General features: G+C 44.3%; 1 protein-coding gene across 6 annotated transcripts in view; it reads left to right on the top strand.

Annotated features, from left to right (window-relative positions):
* HMBOX1 (homeobox containing 1) overlaps positions 1–17,516 on the top strand; it is a 121,152-nt gene extending 103,636 nt beyond the window's left edge. For all 6 annotated transcript variants that reach the window (XM_036379709.2, XM_036379705.2, XM_036379708.2 and 3 more), the window contains exon 11: positions 2,068–17,516. In XM_036379709.2, the coding sequence (XP_036235602.1) occupies positions 2,068–2,205 (138 nt within the window). In that variant the 3' untranslated portion in view covers positions 2,206–17,516. The remainder of the gene's footprint in view (positions 1–2,067) is intronic.
* Positions 17,517–17,959: the final 443 nt, after the last annotated feature.

The following is a 17,959-nucleotide window of genomic DNA, read 5'->3' as shown; positions in this document are numbered from 1 at the left end:
GCCTCTTTCGGGAGAATCTGGGAGTTCTCCCTCTGCAAAGGCTGCTGCTGGAGTGGAACAGCAGCTGAGTGTCCTGGAATGAGTCCCTGGCACACTTGGCTCTGGCCCAGTGCAGCAGATCCCTGGCAGAGGCATCCCCAGATGCTCTGCTCCTGATGGGGATTGAGACCCTTTTTGTAGGTCAGCACCAGCAGATTTGGTGGGACCAACTTTTCTGGCTCTCAGTGATGAGAAGCTGCTCTGTGACTGCCATAAAATATTTAGAAACCACTGCCAAGCCCAGAAAATTCCCTGTCAGACAGACAGGACTGGAATACTGAGGTGGAGCATGAACTGAACTATGTTTTTCTTCTGTGCATTAACCAGGATACTTTGAAAAGATAAATAAATGGGTTGTTAAAGTTTAAAGATCTTTGTTTAGAGGCCTTAGAAATGACATTTCTCAGTAATCTGGGCTCCTCTACGAGGTGTAATTAGTCATGAGCAGCAAAGCAGATTAAATGGTAAGTTCTCCTGATGACCATTTAGCATCCCTTAGTTGTTAAACCCAGAAATTCTGTTTGCCACAGATACACTTAAACTCTTAATAAACTTTAAAACACAAAGTTCATCTGAATACTAACAAAGGGCCTAAACCCCAGATTTTAGGGCTCTGTATTTGTACCATGACAAAGATTTCTGAGTGGCCCTAAAATTTACCAGACCCTTGTTATAAATGAATGAATCCTTCTAAATAACCTCAGGATTTTACCAAATCCTGGGGTTTTTTTGTCCTCCTTAACATTTGCCACCCATCATCTTAATTTAAAAATGCTCTATGCATGTTTTAAATTTTAAATCACAAAAGTTCATCACTTGAAGGCTGTTGGGATACTGATAAATGTTTATCATTTCCTTTCTGTAAATGGTAATGATTTAAAAATCCAAGATCACAGGTGGGTAACTATTAGTGCCCTGTTTTAAAGAAGGGAAAGCACCATGATTTTTCCCAAAATTCCCTATTTGATTTATGGTGGTTCCAATCCCCTTCAGTCACTGGTTTTCTTAGCATTGGAAGAGTTTTCCAGCATCTTTTCACCTTTATCTGTGTGAATTCAATGTTTCAGAGGATGCTGACTTGGACCAAGGCTTAGGCTCAGTTTGTGTCATGGTTCTGGTCAATAATAGCACTTAAAGAAAAAATACTTCTCTAATGTATATAGAATTATTTCATTCTAGTAGCTTCCAGCTTCTGTAAGTCAGTAGTTTTAAGAGGCTTCCTGAGTTTCCATAATTTCTAGCAGACTAATTTCCCCTGGATTTGTCAAACATACACCTTTTAAAGCCATTTTTACTTTTGTCTGATGTAAAAATCAGTGAATCCTGAACTGAGCTGTGCTAAGTGAGCAGTGCTTCCCACTGCTGCCTTGGACCGCATTATCATTCCAGCGAGTGTCTTTGATTATTAGATCATAAAAAAACAAGGACAATTGTCCTCTTATTTTCCAATTATTTGTAATCAACATTTATCATATCAACCGTCAGCCATTTCTTCCCCAAACTGGAGGACTTAACTCTGTTTAGCTTCTTCTCATGAGGAAAACTCTTCCCTTGGGATGTTTTTTTTTCCTCTGCCTTTTCTTTTTCTGTTGTGGCATCAAATAGAATCAGAGAACCCACAGAATGGTTTGGGTTGGAAGGGACCTTAAAGTTCATCTCATTCCACCCCCTGCCATGGCCAGGGATGACCAGAACTGTATATTCCAGCTATAAGCATGGACCCGTGCCATGCCCAGTGATTCCTGTCTTAATTTGCTTTCCTGATTTAACCTTATGAATCACTTGTGTCTTTATAATTCAATATTTTCCTCCACAGCTGGGTCCCCCACTCCCTGCCTGGTTACCTTTGTCTGCACAGTGAGGGAAACCAGTCCTAAACCAGTTGGAAACCAGTCCTAAACCCACGTTATGACCCTGCTCTGTCCCTCTACAATCACTTGGCGCATTTTTTTTTTTTTTCTCCGCTGTGGTTTTCTGGACTTGTGGAATAACCCTGCTTCTCTCTGCTCCTTCCCACATGGTCCCCAGGATGACAGCACTAGCCATAGTGACCACCAAGACCCCATTTCCTTAGCTGTGGAGATGGCAGCAGTCAACCACACCATCCTGGCGCTGGCCCGGCAAGGAGCCAACGAGATCAAGACAGAGGCTCTGGACGACGACTGATGCCAAGAGAGGGGAGGGTCAAAGCAAGAAGTAACTTAGTTTTAGACGTAGCACCTTAGCAGACTTTCCTCAGTCCTTAATATGTGTTCTTACAGTATAACTTTGCAGTTTCTTGTACGTCAGTTAGCTGTTAGGGTCTTGTTCTGTGAAGATGGCATGGTGCCCTCAGCCTTTGCATATACTCTCTCAGTATTAATTCCCAATAAATAATCAATCAACCAACCAACCTCCCTCTCCCGGCCCCCAGTGGCTAGAAAGGTAAAACTAAAAAAAAAAAAACCTAAAAAAAGAAAAAAAAAAGAGAAAAAAAAAAATCTTGCTGCTCTGTCTTAGCATTCAAAGTGCTTCCAGGTATTTTAGACAGCCCTCAATTACAAGTCTTTAGGCTACACTTAAAATCTTGGATAACCTTAGAGATGGTGTTGAAACCGATAGTCCGTACGCTTTCCCTGCCCTGAGACTGGAAGGATGCAAGCTGAGGTAGTGGCACAGGGTCGATGGACACCAGACTGGGAGTATCAACAGAGAGTAAAAAGAACACTTAGAAACCCCACTCCAGCATGGGAATAAATGATTTCCAGCTGCAATAAGCCGTGCCTCACTGGTCACACAGTGACTCCGTTTACTTTTCGGGTGCTGTGCCGAGAATGTCCATTGGAAACACATTCCCACATTTCAGTTGATGCTCACATGTTCAGCACAGACATCCTCTGCTCTCACAAGCTGCGTGGCTTAGTGGAGAAGTGCTGCCTTCTGCCTCTGCGACCGTGGTTGAAGCCCAGCCTGGGATCAAATGAAAAATGAGCTGAATGTCTAATGGACAGCAGTCCACTTCTCAGAACCACTGCTCATTCTTGGCATGGCTGGCAGTGCCTGCTCAGAAGAGGTCTAGACTCTTGGCCATCTGTCATTAACAATTTCACCTTTAATTCCTCCTCTCTCACCTTTTCTGTCCCCGCTCTGCTCCCCTCTCCACTTTGCCACTTTCGAAAGCAATGTTTTCCAGGAAGGTTGTTAAGGTCCTAAAATGGGTGAGTGGATTTTTACACGCCTGTGTAAGTAATGCCTACGTCCTGACTAGCCTGAAAGGTTACTGGAGAATTTGACATCTGACCTTTGCTAGATAACCATCAGAGCATAAATATTCTCCTAAATATGAACTTTTTTTGTTTGTTTGAAGGCAGGAGGATCTCTTACCTGAGAAATGGGGTGTGAATGTTTTGTGTTCTCTTTACTCTGTCTTTGTTAAGGTGTGAGAAAGCTATACTGCTACGAGCAATTTAATTAATAATTGGAAGCCATACTGATAATGGATGTGGTAATATTTGTAAAGCAAACCTACTCTAAGTAGCAGGAACTAATGGAATTGTTTTCCTTGATCATATGTAGCACTTTTGTTACTTTTTTCTTAAAGATATTTATATTTGATAAGTCTTTTTTTTATCATTTGAGAATTCCAAATACCAAACAGCGAACTTGCATTACAGTCACCCTGCGATCACCTTGTCATCTAGTATCTAAATGATGAACTGTGTGTGCATCTAAGAAAATTACATCTGCTAGCATTGTGTGGAAATGATCTCCTGGCATCCTGATAAAATGATATGTTGCTGCCGGTAAGAGGATGGAAACAGCATGAGAAGCGTTAGAGACGGGCAGGGCTGTGTTGCATTAACAGAGAACAAATTCAAACAAACCTACAGAAATTTTTGTATAGAGACACATATAGACAAGTTTGCATAGCATTTCCTCCACATTCCTCTTTATCTTCCCAGTTTGTGTGGGGATAGCCTAAAGAGGGGAAAACAGCTCAAGGATGGGTTTCCCTTTGCTCCCCTCCGCTTTGGAGGTAGAGCAAAGGGAAATTCCTGCTACTCGCCTGTTCTCATCCCTTCCTCCCTCTTAACCCTCAGAGAGGTTCGTGATGGCTCCAGTATGGCTCCTCAGCAGGTTTTGAGCCAGGCTGAGCCCTCCAGGTCAGCTTTTCCTCTGTCCATGTGGAGCAAAGTGCTCCCCCACGTGCCAAGGGGATCCTGTGCTCTCAGAGGGCACCCCCGTGCCACCTCTCTGTCCCTTGGAAGATCTATAGGTAGGGCTTGGCCTCGACTTCCACTTATGGATTTCATTGGAAAATGTATGTGCTTTCCTTAGATACAGATCACTGGAGCAGAATGAAGCCGTCTTTTTTTCCTGTTTTATTGCATTTCTGGAGTAGGCAAATTCATGAGTAGCATCAGGGCGGACTCAGGAAAGGCAGGACTTGGATCAGTGACCATTGCACCACTGCAGTTATTTTCTTACTGCCTGTATGAATGTTTTGGTACTTAGGAGTGAAAGGATGGGGAGAGCTTTTATTTCTATTTTTGCACAGCAGAATGATCGAGCAAACTCGAGCCTTAGTGGAATTTTACCTACTTATTCATTCCACAGTCACACACTGAGCTGACAAGCAACATCCACGATTTATAGTAAGGAGATTTTAATAATCGATGACCTCTTTACGTTGGGCTTGCCACCACCATTTGTTCTGGCTGTTTCATTTTAAAAAGAACAGACTCAAACTGTTGGACAGCTGCAATTTTAAAAGAAATATTGCTTATTGCTTACTATAGTATCTGTAAAAAAAAAAAAAAGGCATTGTTTGAAGCTTTGCCTTTTTAAAGCAATAGGGAAGAATAAAAATAGTATTAGAACTTCTGTATCCTGATTATAGGTTCATGTGATGCAGGATCAAAGTAACACCACTGAAATTGTGTGTCTGTACCATCTAATGTAGAATAATCTGGTCTTAATTCTGTTTGTCACTGTCAGGAAGCTGCTGACATCCTACACAGTATCTTCTCTGAAGGTTAAACAGGTAAAAAACCCCTTGTGAGCAACTGCATATTGGCAGATCTTCCTGGGCTGTAAATACCCAGTTTTCTACCTTCCCACATTGTCATCTTACCAGAGAAAATATCAAATATCTGGGGAATCAGCCCCTTGGTTCCGTGGGGTCCGTGTTTGGGGTGTGTCTGTTCTGGCTTCTCCTTGGGCACCAGGAGGTACCAGGAATGAGTGGCACCTCAGAGGAAGGAGTGGCACCTCAGCTGTCCCCGGGGTGCTCCTGGCAGGTTGTTCCCTTCATTCTGGAAGTTCATAAGGAGCCATTTGCAGCTGGTCAATCCCTTTTTGGTTTGAGGTGAATTATCTGTAATGGGACAGGTGCTGATGGTACCGAGGCGAGCAAGTGTGATCTGGAGTAAGTGAAACAATCAGTGGAGGGTGTGTCCTGGAATTCAGGAATCCTGGAATTCTTTCTTTTGGGGGTTTTTCCACAATATGGGAGTTGTCTTTGTCTTTCTGTCTGTGGGCTGCCTTGGAAATGAAGCCTCATTTTGGTAGCACTGCAGTGGAGTGGCAGTTTGTTGTAGCCAGGCTGGAGTCACTGCAGTTTGTTCTCTGGGGGTTCCCTTGAAGTGGCTCTGGTGGCACATCCAAGCTACCTTTTTGTTCTGTGAACAGAGAAGAAGTTAATTTAAGAAGCTCCTCATCTGTGATGGTCACAGATTGCTTTTACCTTTGTAGAGTGAGTTCTGGCTGGTATTTTGTCCCTCATAAAGTCCTTTTACTTGAGTTGTTGTCTCTGACCATCTTCTTAAAACAACAATTTCTACCTCCACTTCTTTTCCGGATTGTTTTGGTGTTGGGTAATTTTTTAGATTCCCCCCACACACACCTTTTTCCTGAAGTATGAGATCCCAAACATTTGCAAAAGCCTTATGAGTTGATAAAAATCAGCAGATTTGTTCTCTGTTGAATACTCTGCAGACACACATGTGGTTATAGTGAAATCCTGTGCTGGATGTGAGTCTGCAGTTGCACCCTTGCAGCAATTAAGGAATCTCATTAAGAGCCTTCAGGAGGTCCTGGAAAGGGTTTGGACACCTCTGTCCATCATTTGTGGGGCCGTTGTGTGGGCAGGAGGGGGCAGATGGGAGGGTTGGAGCACATGTCACATGCTCGGAGATTGCAGGAGCTGGGATTGTCCAGGCTGGCTCTGGGGACATCCCAGATTTTGGGTTTTAACTGTCTTAATAAATTAGTTTTAACTTGGGGGTCCAGTGCAGGATCAGGAGCTGGACTTTGATGATCCTTGTGGGTCCCTTCCAACTCAGGATATTCTGTGATTCCAGAGAAGACAGAGCCAGGCTCTTCTCAGAGTGCCCAGCAAAACCCTGAGGGGCAGAGGGCTAAAGTTGCATGAAGGAAAATCCCAGATGAATAGAAATAGAAGTATTTTCATGCTCAGTGGTAGAAATGGCCCAGAAAGTCAGTGAAATTCCCATCCTTGGGGATACTCAAAATTCAGCTGGACAGGGTTGGATTAGAGACCTCCAGAGGTCTCTTCTGACCTAAATTATTCTCTGACTCTGTGCTGACCTGCTCAGGCTGAGGTGTTCCCTAGTTCTGATTTGTACATGTTGACTTGTTTAAAGAAATTCTGTTAATTTGTTGAGGGTTTTTTCTGTTTTGCTGTTCATAAAAATTATCTTTTCTAGTTTACTAATAGAGGGGAGCTTTATTTGCAGGGTCTGGCTCCAGGCTCCAATCAAGCCATAAGTTAGAGATTTCATTAATTATTTGCTCTGTTTACACAGTTCTTCAGGGATATTTGACTTATTCTGTTTGTTTCATTGCCTAACACCAGACTGGTAAGTTTTTCATGTTTTTGTAACATTTGTGATTTGTAGATCAGTTTTTGCCTTCATTTGTGAAGATTTATCTTTGTCTTGCTGCTGTGAGTGCAAGTGAGAAACTCCACATAGCTGAACGTATTTCAGGAAAAATTTGGATTAACTCAAGACCACTGGCGACTACTGTGGTGAGCCAGAAATTTTGGGTCAGCAAATCACAAATTGGTGATTATTAGGAGCTGAAAGGGTTTGATTGGGAAAAAGTCAGATTATGCTCACTTGGATCCCCCTTTCCTCATGCTGTTGGCCACTTCTAGGAAAAGCAGTGTGGTAGCTGAAATAGGTTTTATTTTTCATACAGATCAACCCACTAAAATTGCTGTAAGAATTTTTCAAACTCAGAATTGCTGCCCTCATGCAGGATGTTGGTTCCCTGTGCGTGATCCTAATTGGAATCCAAAGCTGGAGTCATTTTCCTTTGCAAATTACTAAATTCACTGTGAGACCCTGCCCATAATCCTGAGCTGGGGATGGTTTCCAACTCCTCCTCTGCTTTATCCCCACTCATTTTAATTAATATTTATAATAATGTTCCTCCTCCCACTCCAGCTCCATCCTGGTGCAGCCCCCCTTCCCAGTGCTCATCAGTTTCTTTCAAACTCATGGTGTGATTACCAGCAAATTTTAGGGGTTTTTGTCAAAACTTTGCTCTTATTTTATCTGAGTTTTCTCACTCAAGTAGCTCTTGCACTCTTTGAAGTTATTTAACTTGATAATATTCTTTTGATCAAAGTCTTAAGCTTGTAGGCAATAATCTTTGGTTTGGTGCAGCTTTTGGCATTTGGCAGGAATCTTTCGTGGCAGGATTGGTCTTAAAATTGTGTTACATGTCAGTGACCTTAATATATGTTCCTTCCATGGATTTTGTGTGTTTGTAGCAGCAGTCAGGGGTTGGATCCTGATCCCAGCTACTTCAGTGGAGTTTTGTGGAGTTTTCACTGTGATTCCTTGGAAGGGAAGGTTGATGGCCTGACCAAAAAAACACCTTGCAGTTCCCAAGAAGAGTTGCAGAGATAGTTCAACCTAAAACATTCCCCTTTGGGCTTTTGAGCATCTGGGATATTTACTCAGGATATTGGATCAGTTATTGGCCAAAAGGGATTTGGTACAGGCCTAAAACCTTCCTTTCAACCTCTCTTGCTGCTGTCAAATTTATGGGGTTTAAACTGTCTGACTAAAGACCTTGCACATTCATGAAAACCAGAGGCATTCTAGAGATGGCAGCTACAAATCCAAATTTAAAATACACTGAAATTATCTTTTTTTTTCCTTTGTGAGAAATGTGTTACAACTAGAGGAGCGCGGTTGAGTGTTTTGAGGACTGTCAGTAAGGTGACAGTGATTTGATGTTGGTTTTTGTCCAACAAACGTAAATCAAATCAAACCAATGGAAGTTTATCTCAGTGGCAGCAGTGAGGCAGAGGAAGAAAAATTTAAACTCTTTTACTAAAGGGTTTGTTGCCATCCTTGGCCTTAGGTTTTGTCACTTAAAAATAGCCTGGAATTGTTTGTTGTGTAGTTTATATCAGAGAATTGTGGAATGGGTTGAGTGAGAAGGGATTTTAAGGAGCATCCAGTCCCACCCATGCCATTGACAGGGACACCTTCCACTGTCCCAGCTTGCTCCAAGCCCCAGAGTCCATCCTGGCCTTGGGCACTTCCAGGGATGGAGAGCCCCAACTGCCACGGAGCTAGAAAAGAATTCGCCATTTGAAACACGGGGAGGGGGAAAAATTCACAGAACATTTTAAATGTCCCTTTTAATCAGGCTGGTGCAGCAAAAGAACCGATGGGCTCGATGGCTGCAGTGTGGAGCTGTTTCCCATTCTTTCAGGGAGGTCTGGAGTGCTCCAGCCAAGAGCTCAAGCAGGAATGAACTGAAGCCATTGAGCTGGAGCAGGCTGGTGCTGGGCCTTTGATGTTTCTGTATGTGCAGAACATCTCTCCCTCAGCTGCCTTGGCAGAAGCCTCCCTCTGCCATTTATTCCCTCTCTGCTCAATGGCAGCGGGTGTGTTCTGCTGATCAAAACACCCGGCACACTTGTGCTGAATCCTTTCAGGCTGCAGCCAGGGTAATTGGGATGGGCAGGATAAATGCATGGGAGTATGGCAGTCACAGTGATGGCAGAGCTCTTTTCAATGCCTGGGTGTCCCTGACGGGTAATTAGCAGCTTTAGAACTGTGGGGATTGGCATGGCCGTGATTAAAAGGATTTCTGTCTTTTCTGTGATTGAAAACAGAAGATCTCCCACCCCCTAATTCTCTTTTAATACCGGTGTTATTAGTGACACTTGGAACACAGCTCCTCTGTAAACTTAAATAATGACCTCAGTGAATGGTGACTTAAAACAGCAGGGACTGAACCGAGCTCAGTTTTCTATGCAAAGCTGCTCCTCCCGATTCTGTGTTCCTGCTCCACGTGCTTGTCACTCCCAGTGCGTTTGGGAGACAAAGAGGACATTTGGTTGTGTGACAGCCTGGGGACAGATTGCCCAGGGCCTGGTTTAGCTCTTCCGGCTCATTTTGGATTGAAGGAGATGAAGAGAATGAGCCGTGAACTCCACTGGACTCATCCTGAGTTTTCCTTGGAGCAGGGAATGTCCCTGGCTCTTGGGCACCATTCCAAATTCCCATTCCTTGTTTGGAAGCCTTATCAGCACTTGTTGCCGTGTTCTCCACCTCTGCTCTGTCAGCTAACACAGTGTAGTGACAGGAGCTAACTCCCCTTTTCCCTTCAAAAAAATCTCAAAATACCCCCAAAGAAGAGTTGGCTGGACACCATCCTTGCCATTCACCCAGGATATCTGGTGGTGACCCAAAATATCGTATTTTCCCCTGATCTGTAGCTGTAGTCTCCAAAAGCATCTGCCACAGGGTGTTCTGTGCCTTTTAAATCTGTTTTTGTGAGTGTCTGTTGCCCACTGAGCACTGCAGAGCCTGTGCTCCATTTTTGCCCTTAATTTTCTTGACCAGATTTTTCCATAGTGCTGTTCTCCACTTATCAGGCAGGTTTCCACATTTTGTTGGCATGTAAAGATGCTTAGAGGGACTCTTGAGTCAAATTTAGTAAAACTAACAGCTTCCTATCACCAAAAAATCCTCGAGAGAATTTAGGGACTTCCTTAGGCTTTTATTTAAATCTTCCAGTTACTTTCCAGCTTCTTTGCACTGACATCCATGTGAATCCCAGTTCAGAGCAGACCTGTGGCCGTGGGTACTTCAGTTCTTCGAGCACAGTTCCCACCACTGCACTCACAGTACCAATGGGAGCAACTTCTGTTTTAGAAAATACATTTTTAGATATTCACTTGCTGCTGTCACTGGCCTCAATTCAGCTTCCCTGTCCTCCTCTCCCTTCTCCTTAACTAATTAAAGTCTTCCATGTTATGGCAAGATGGCATATGTAGCTTAAATAACCCACCTCTTTAATTAAGAGGTTGGATTCAGCCTTCTGAGATATATTTGACACCATTTGAGATTTAAAAATACATTTTACTTACACAGTTTATCTGTCAGATCGCTCAAGGAGGGCAAAGAGATAATGAAAGTAAATTATTAATTAATATTTCTCACCCAGTATATTCCATTAAGAATATTAAGCATTTATTCCATTCCTCAAAGCACATTTGCCTTTGGATAGAATTTTTTTTTAAAGTCTGCCTGCTGATGAAGTTGCTGCTGTCTCTCTTTGACAGGGCTGTAGGGACAGGGTGGAAAAAACCCTTCGGGAGCTAACCAGAGCCAGGAATTCCCAATATCAACTCACTGACCAGGTTTCCCACTTCCTTTATGCATTGTGGACAGATCTTTTCAAGCCCAGCATGCCACAGACTGTCCCTGACACATCCAATCTGCTTGAAAACAGTTGGTGAAATTATGGAGTGAAAACAGCAGCAGGAGCATCTCCACCTCCAGGATAGGGGATGGAGTGGGATGAGTTTGGGTTTGGAATGGTGAAGGAATTCAAGATGTTGCTGGGAAGGGCCCAGGGGCATTGCACAGCATCTGGAACTGCTCCCTGAAAGGGGGAAACACCTTGGGATCTTTGTTGGTGAGAGAATTGGAGTGGTTTAGGAGCTGTCCCTGGAATTTGAGCCGTGCTTGTGTTCATTTTCTCACGGAGGTGGTTCAGAGAATCCTGGATTGGTTTGGATGGGAAGGGCCATTAAATCAATCCCATTCCCATTCCTGCCATGGGCAGGGACCTTCCACTGTCCCAGGCTGCTCCAAGCCCTGTCCAGCCTGGCCTTGGGCACTGCCAGGGATATCCAGGGGCAGCCACAGCTTCTCTGGGAATTTCATCCCAGCCACACCCTCCCAGCCAAGAATTCCTTCCCAATATCCCATCCATCCCTGCCCTCTGGCAGTGGGAAGCCATTCCCTGTGTCCTGTGCCTCCATCCCTTGTTCCAGTCCCTCTCCTGGAGCCCCTTTAGCCCCTGGAAGGTGCTGGAAGGTTTCCCTGCAGAGTTCCCTCTCAGTTCAACCAAACATTCCCACCTTGGCACACAGGAACAATTCAAGCAGTTCAATTCAGCACTTCCTTCCTTCAGAGCTCTTTACTTACACAAATCTTTCTTCTGGAGAGCTTTGTAAGTCTCAGTCCTCTTTTCCCAGGGCCTTGGAGAAAATAAATGCTGTTGAGATGTGGGAATGTTTATAAATCCATTGGATAGATGTGATAAATTTGTAAAGAGTGATGCAGAATAGAGAGACACTTTCAATTAGGGTTGGGTTTGTTTATTTTTATTTTTATTTTTATTTTTATTTTTATTTTTATTTTTATTTTTATTTTTATTTTTATTTTTATTTTTATTTTTATTTTTATTTTTATTGTTATGAAGTAGATGGAAATAGGGAGTTTGCATCAGGATTGTGGGAGGCCACTTGACCTTCAGGGTCTCCTTGTAGGTGACACACTGGTCCCTTCTGGCCTTAATTGTAAATCTGTGACTCCAAAGAGATAAAACGTGTCTTTTACCTTTAGAACTTGTTCAGAATATTGAATAGTTTATAGAGATTTGAGTTCTGGAGGGGTTCTCTGCAGCAAGAACTTTCCATCAGAGAACACGTTGTGCCTTATGTCTCTAACCCCAGTTCCAGTTCCATACAATAAAAATCTTGCACCATTACCCCAAAAAAATCAGCATAAATACAATTTGATCAACTACCACCCTTTTATTGGGCTGCAGTGCCTCAGCAGCTGATTTCCACAAATGCCATTTTAAGAGGGCTTCAGAAACATCCCACAGCCAGCACAAGCCCTCTTGCTAAACTGAAGTCTCCTTATTTCCTCCATGGAGCCTGCATTCCTTGAAGGAATTCCTGTGGACTCTGAGCTCAACCCTCCTCAACTGCTCTGAGCCATTTGCTTCCCTCTGAAGTTGATTCTCAGTACTGAATTTGGCACATTATTTTCCCAGATTTCAGTGCTTCTCATAGAAATAATTTATTTTATCTTGCATGCAAGCTCCAATAATCCCATTTTACCTGGTTTGCCTGTTCTGAAGTGCTCTGACCTGAAGCTGTTGTCCTTGCAGCCTCCTAGTAAGGGATTTATGTTGTTTCCACCCTATAAAAAGCAATTCAGTGTAGGGCAGAAACTTCCAAACTTTCTACTCTGGGGTTTCTCAGCTCTCAAACCCTTCACCCTTCCCTCCTTGCAGTTGGGATGATTAAAAAAAATCACAGAAATAGCAATTTTTAAGTATAATTTTTTTATTATTATTATTACTTGGTCTCTCTTCTTTTTTTTACTGGGAAGATTTGTTTACTGGGAGACATCCCCCTTTCCTTTGGCCTATTAGATGGTGCTGTATCCATTACTTACTTGAAGTATTTATGAAATAAATAAGAACAACTTTATCTACTTTGGCCGGTTTAAAAACAAAAAATCAGCTCATAAATTCAGCCAGTTTACAGCAGGTTCTTCACTTGCACAATCCTGTGTGAATCAGGGGGTTGGACCATGGGAGAGGGACAAGGTGGAAATGGTTTTTTTTTTTTCATACAATCATGGAATGGTTTGGTTTGGAAAGGACCTTAAAGCTCATCCAGTTCCTGCCCCTGCCATGGCCAGGGACACCTTCCCCTATCCCAGGTTGCTCCAAGCTCCATCCAGCCTGGCCTTTTTTTGTTCCAGTTTATTTTGCCTTGCTTGCCCTTTGTGTTGGAGCCTTAATTGGAGCAGTGGATTTTCCTGGCTTGGGTGCCTGCTTTTAATGTGGGTGTTTGGGACAGGATGCCTGGATTTGCACAGCTTTCCCAGGAGTCTGCTGCTTCCCTTGGACACTTCATTTATCCAGGGTTAGGGATCCCTCATTGCAGCCAGAGTAGCTTATTTTATTATTATTCTTATTGTTAATAAGAATAATAATAAAATAAGTAGCTTATTGTTATTATTATTATTCATAAGTTGGTTTAGGCTTGAAAAATCATTGGAAAATCTTGAAGTCACTTTTCCAAATGAAAACTTACAGTGAAAACAGAGTTTGGATTTTGAGCTTCCCATCTTCCAGTGTTACCCACTGAATTTTCTGTTCCTTTTTTTTTTTTTTTTGCTTCTGTGTGAATTTGGATGTCATCCTGAGCCTTATGCTGACCTGAAGCTGGGTTTTGGTTGCTGTGAGGTCAGAGCCCTGTCTGGTCTTTCGGGAGTGACAAATTCCCCATTCTATCGCCCAGTAAAAACCCAAAAGCAAGATCCCTTTTTCCTTGCTGTTGGCTCCTGGAATGTCTTTCTGAATGTCATCAAAGCCTCCCTGATTTTGCTGCTGGAGTTCTGGATGGTTCTGGGCAGCATCTCTCCCCTTAGTGCTGCTGGCTGAGGCTGGGAGAGCCCCGCTGGAAATCAGATCCCGTGGGATGGCACAATGGGACAGGCTGTGCCCTTGGGGAGAACCCAGATTTAAACTCAGTTTAGTTCCACAGCAGTTCTGTCAAAGGGTGACGAGTCAGAGTCAGTTGTGGCCATGGGGAGCACCATTTTCCTGCCACATTGCCTTGGCTGTCTTCCTCTTGGTCTTCATGATCCTCCCAAAGCCTGGAAGTGGGAGATTCGTGCAGTACTTCTTTCATTTTAGGTTTTGTTTTTTCTTAATGTCGATTTAAAAAGTGCCTAAGTGAGGAACAGGACTCCAGAGTGAGCTGGAGGAATAGGATTAGACCTCATTTCCCTCTTAAGAAAAGAGCCCTCCCTGCATCCCTCCACACATCCCTCCAGTGAGTCCAGAGCCCAGCAGAATTTGGCTGGAAAAACTCCCCTGTTCTTCCCTCATGCTGCCCCCCTTGGTTCTCAGTATTTTGGGAGGGATCTCATTCCTCAGCCAAACGTTTGCAATCTCTGGTCTGGGGTGGATGGCAAAGAGGATGGAATTCAGTAGGAAACTGCCTCTTGGATTGCAGATACAAAGAGCTCTGTGTGATAAATCCACCTCTAGAAAACCAGGTCTGGGTGGAAAAAGCTGATGTGCTTCTTTAATCGCCTCCTTTGGAATCACAGAATGGTTTGGGTTGGAAAGAACCTTAAAAATCATCCAGCCATGGGCAGGGACACCTCCCACTATCCCAGGTTGCTCCAAGCCCCATCCAGCCTGGCCTGGAACATTTCCAGGGATGGGGCAGCCAGAACCCCTCTGGAATCCCAAAGGCAGTTTCTTCCTATATTCTTAATTATTTCTAGGTTTATCATAGTGGCACCTGCTAAACATTTTGTCCAAATAACCCTAACTATTGGCAGGTGGTTATAATTTTGTAAAGGTGAGAATTCTATGTGGGTTTGAAGAATAGAGGTATCAGTGATAGTTGAAAATATTTCATTAAAGGAGGATTTCTTCTGACCACAGCGAGAGGAGGTAACAGAACACTATGAAGGAGTTGTAGTAACACTTGAGGGTTCAGCAAATGAAAGCAATCCGTGTGTAAATGTTTTATTTTTCATTAGCAACAAAATCTTCTCACTCTGACAACATCTGAGGTGGGAAGGCCTGGGAAAGGACTGTTGGCAAGGAAAGCTGTGAGGGCATCTCTGCAGAGGGCAGGAACTCAGCCTCTGGGGAGTGGATGGGTGCTGATAGAAGCAGTGATCCCGTGGGAATCCATTGCTGGGGTCCTGATGGAAATCAGGACATTTCCTGATGGAAATCCCTTTTTAGTGGAGCCTGTGGCACACACAGACCTTGGCCCTGCTCCGAGATGCCTTTTGGAAGTGAGATTTTCCCTGAGCAGTGATTGTCACTGTCAGTGGCTGTTGGCGACAGCAGATGGATGCTGTAGTTGAGTGTTGCAAGCCCACGAGTGAGGGCACAGTGGAACAACCTCAGAGCCACACAGGAACAACAAAACCCCAGTGAAGGCCGGGGAGGTTCTCACATCCAAATTCCGTGTGCCTCGACTTTGTCCCACTGTGCTCTCGGCCCAGGGGCTGGTGCCGGCCGTGCATCTCCTGTCTGGGCTGTGCTGGGATGGCTCTAGTTGCCTCCCGTCACTTCAGTGTCCCCAGATCCACCAGTGACCCCCAGAGGAGCCGTGTCCCATCCCTGCCCCGTCCGTTCCTCCTCTCCCACCCAGCTGCTGCTTTGCCCCAGCTGGGCCCTGTGTCTCATCTGCTGTAGGTGTCCTGCCTACCTCAAGAGGTAACCATGGGATCCTGGAGTGATGTGCTCATCCTCTGGTCGGTTTTCCATGAGCACTAGCGCACACTCACACTCACTCACACTCACACTCACACTCACACTGGAATGTATATTCTCCTTACCCCCCCCAGCCCCCAAATAACCTCTTGACCTGATCCTTGCTGTAGCCACCACCAACTCCTCTTGCAAATTGGATGCTGCTTTAAATGTGAAAACAAATGTTCAAGAAGCTATAAAACCTGAATGAAAGCTAAAGCTGAATTTATAAAGCCTTGTTGCATATGAGCCAAAAGTGCAAAAAGCTCTATATAATGAACTAACCTGCCACTCATATAAATATAAATATATATAAATATATTAAAATCAGACTGTTCTACAAAATTGTGTATTTGTATTTTTGTGTACGTACAATTTTCTGCTAAGCAGAAGGAGGATGTAGTATAGGATGATGTGAGAAGAGATTTTGTTTAATCATATTTCTTTGTTACTTATTTTTGTTAACATCCAGATGCCTGTCTTTGTCTTATGTGTATGACACTGTTCCAAAGGTGCAGTATCCCTCTCCTGCCGTGTGTCCAACCTCCTTCCTCCACAGGGAACGAGTCAGGTGATGCCCCTCATCATCCTCATCATCATCATCCTCATCATCATCATCCTCATCATCCCCTTCAGATCCACCCTGGTCTTGATCATAGAGGCTGCTTGTTCAGCTGAAAGATGAGATGTTTCATTCCCCAGCTCCTCTTCGTGGTGAAGTTGAATATTCATGTTCTGGTTGGCTCCTCTGCATGTAGTTGTTCCCTAAACACGTTCCCATGGCCTGCTGCTGCTCCTCAGCCTGACATTTTAGGGGAAAAAAAAATGGATTGGATAGGTTGGGAGGGAGGATGGGCAGATCCTCGTGGTGGGAAGTTGCTTGTGGAGAAGAAAGTGCTGGGGTGGTCCCAGGGGTGAACCTCAGTCCCACCCCTGGGGCATGGAGGAAGCACCTCGTGTTCCCCACGCTGGCTGCTCATGGAGGGCTTCACTGTCAGGAAGGAGGGCTGGGGAGTGATGGGTTGTAGCTCTCCCTGTGCCCCCTCAGGAACATCCACCCCTGGTGGCTCTGGGGCTCTTTGGCTCTTTGGGAAGGTTGGAGCAGCTCTGAGAGGGGCCCATCTGTTCTTGCCAGATGCCCTTGCAGTGAAGGCCCTGAGTGTTGAGAAGAGCATCCCAAACTCTTCTCCCAGTCACTGCCTTGACCTGCAAGGTGCTGGTGGCTCCCTGTGAGGAGAAAAGGAACAGTGTAGGAAACCTGAGAGCCCTTGGTGTGCTTGGGAATTGTTATTTATCCATCACAGAGAAACAAAGGGCCAGAGGAGACTGGATAGAACAGGATGTAGTGGAGTAACTGATGGGAAGCTTGGAGCAGGAGATGATGGAAGTTCACCTTCAGTCCCACCACAGCCCCTTGAGGAAACTGGTCCAGCCTCCATCCCAAATGCAGGTGAGGGTCAATATCCATCACACCTGCCCCTGGCAGCAGCTGCTGTGAAGATGAACCATCAACCTCTCCCCTTGTGCCCTTTTGGGTTTTTTTTTCAGTTTAATCCCTGTCTTTGTCAGAGCTGACCCGTGGCCGGGGGAGGGCGATACTGCACCTTTCTACGTAGGGCTCATATTTATAACAATGTGTAATGACTGTAGCAAAAGTCCTTGTTTCTGTATGTGAATGGACAGAGAAACAAGTGCTCTATTGTATTGATTAAAATAGTTCAAATGAGTCCTGTATCATTGTATCTCCTATTCTGGATTAGTGCCTTTTGGACAGTAGACTGTTCTGTAATTAAAATGTAGTATAACTGCTTTTTTGTACAGTTTTGTTTTAATAAAACTTTTTTTTAATTTGTGTTTATTTTAGTATTGTACCTATTAGAAAATAAAAACGTATAACTCAACACTGACTCTTTTCTTCTGTCATCCTTTTTGTGCAGGGCTTGTCTGAGACCTAAAATGTGTCCTGAGAGCAAGGTGAATGTAGAAAATTTGGATTTGTTTGGGGAAAAATTAATTCTTTGTGCACTCCCCCTTTGGAAGGGATGAAGGTGGTGGGGTGGTGGATTTGAAGCAGTGGAGTCACTTGGAATGTGAGCCATGGGTTGATTCCAGAGACCTTTTGGGGCAGTTTCCACTCAAAGGAGATGTTGAGAGTGGAGTTTTCCCTCCTTTGCCTGGGGTTTGTCCCAGCTACAAGTTCTGGCCGTACAAAGGTGCTGTGTCCCCTTCCCTTTGGGAACCTCCCCCAGCAGGCCCCAGAGCCTCAGGAAGGGCCCTGCGAGCCCCATCCCAACCATCCACGTCTCCTGCTGAAGCAGCTGAGCTCTGGAGGGAGCAGACCTTGGCTGAC

Source organism: Molothrus ater, chromosome 3 (genome assembly GCF_012460135.2).
Source record: "Molothrus ater isolate BHLD 08-10-18 breed brown headed cowbird chromosome 3, BPBGC_Mater_1.1, whole genome shotgun sequence".
Classification (NCBI taxonomy): Eukaryota; Metazoa; Chordata; class Aves; order Passeriformes; family Icteridae; genus Molothrus; species Molothrus ater.
Note: the sequence above shows the minus strand (reverse complement) of the source record. Positions and strands in the feature narration are given on the sequence as shown.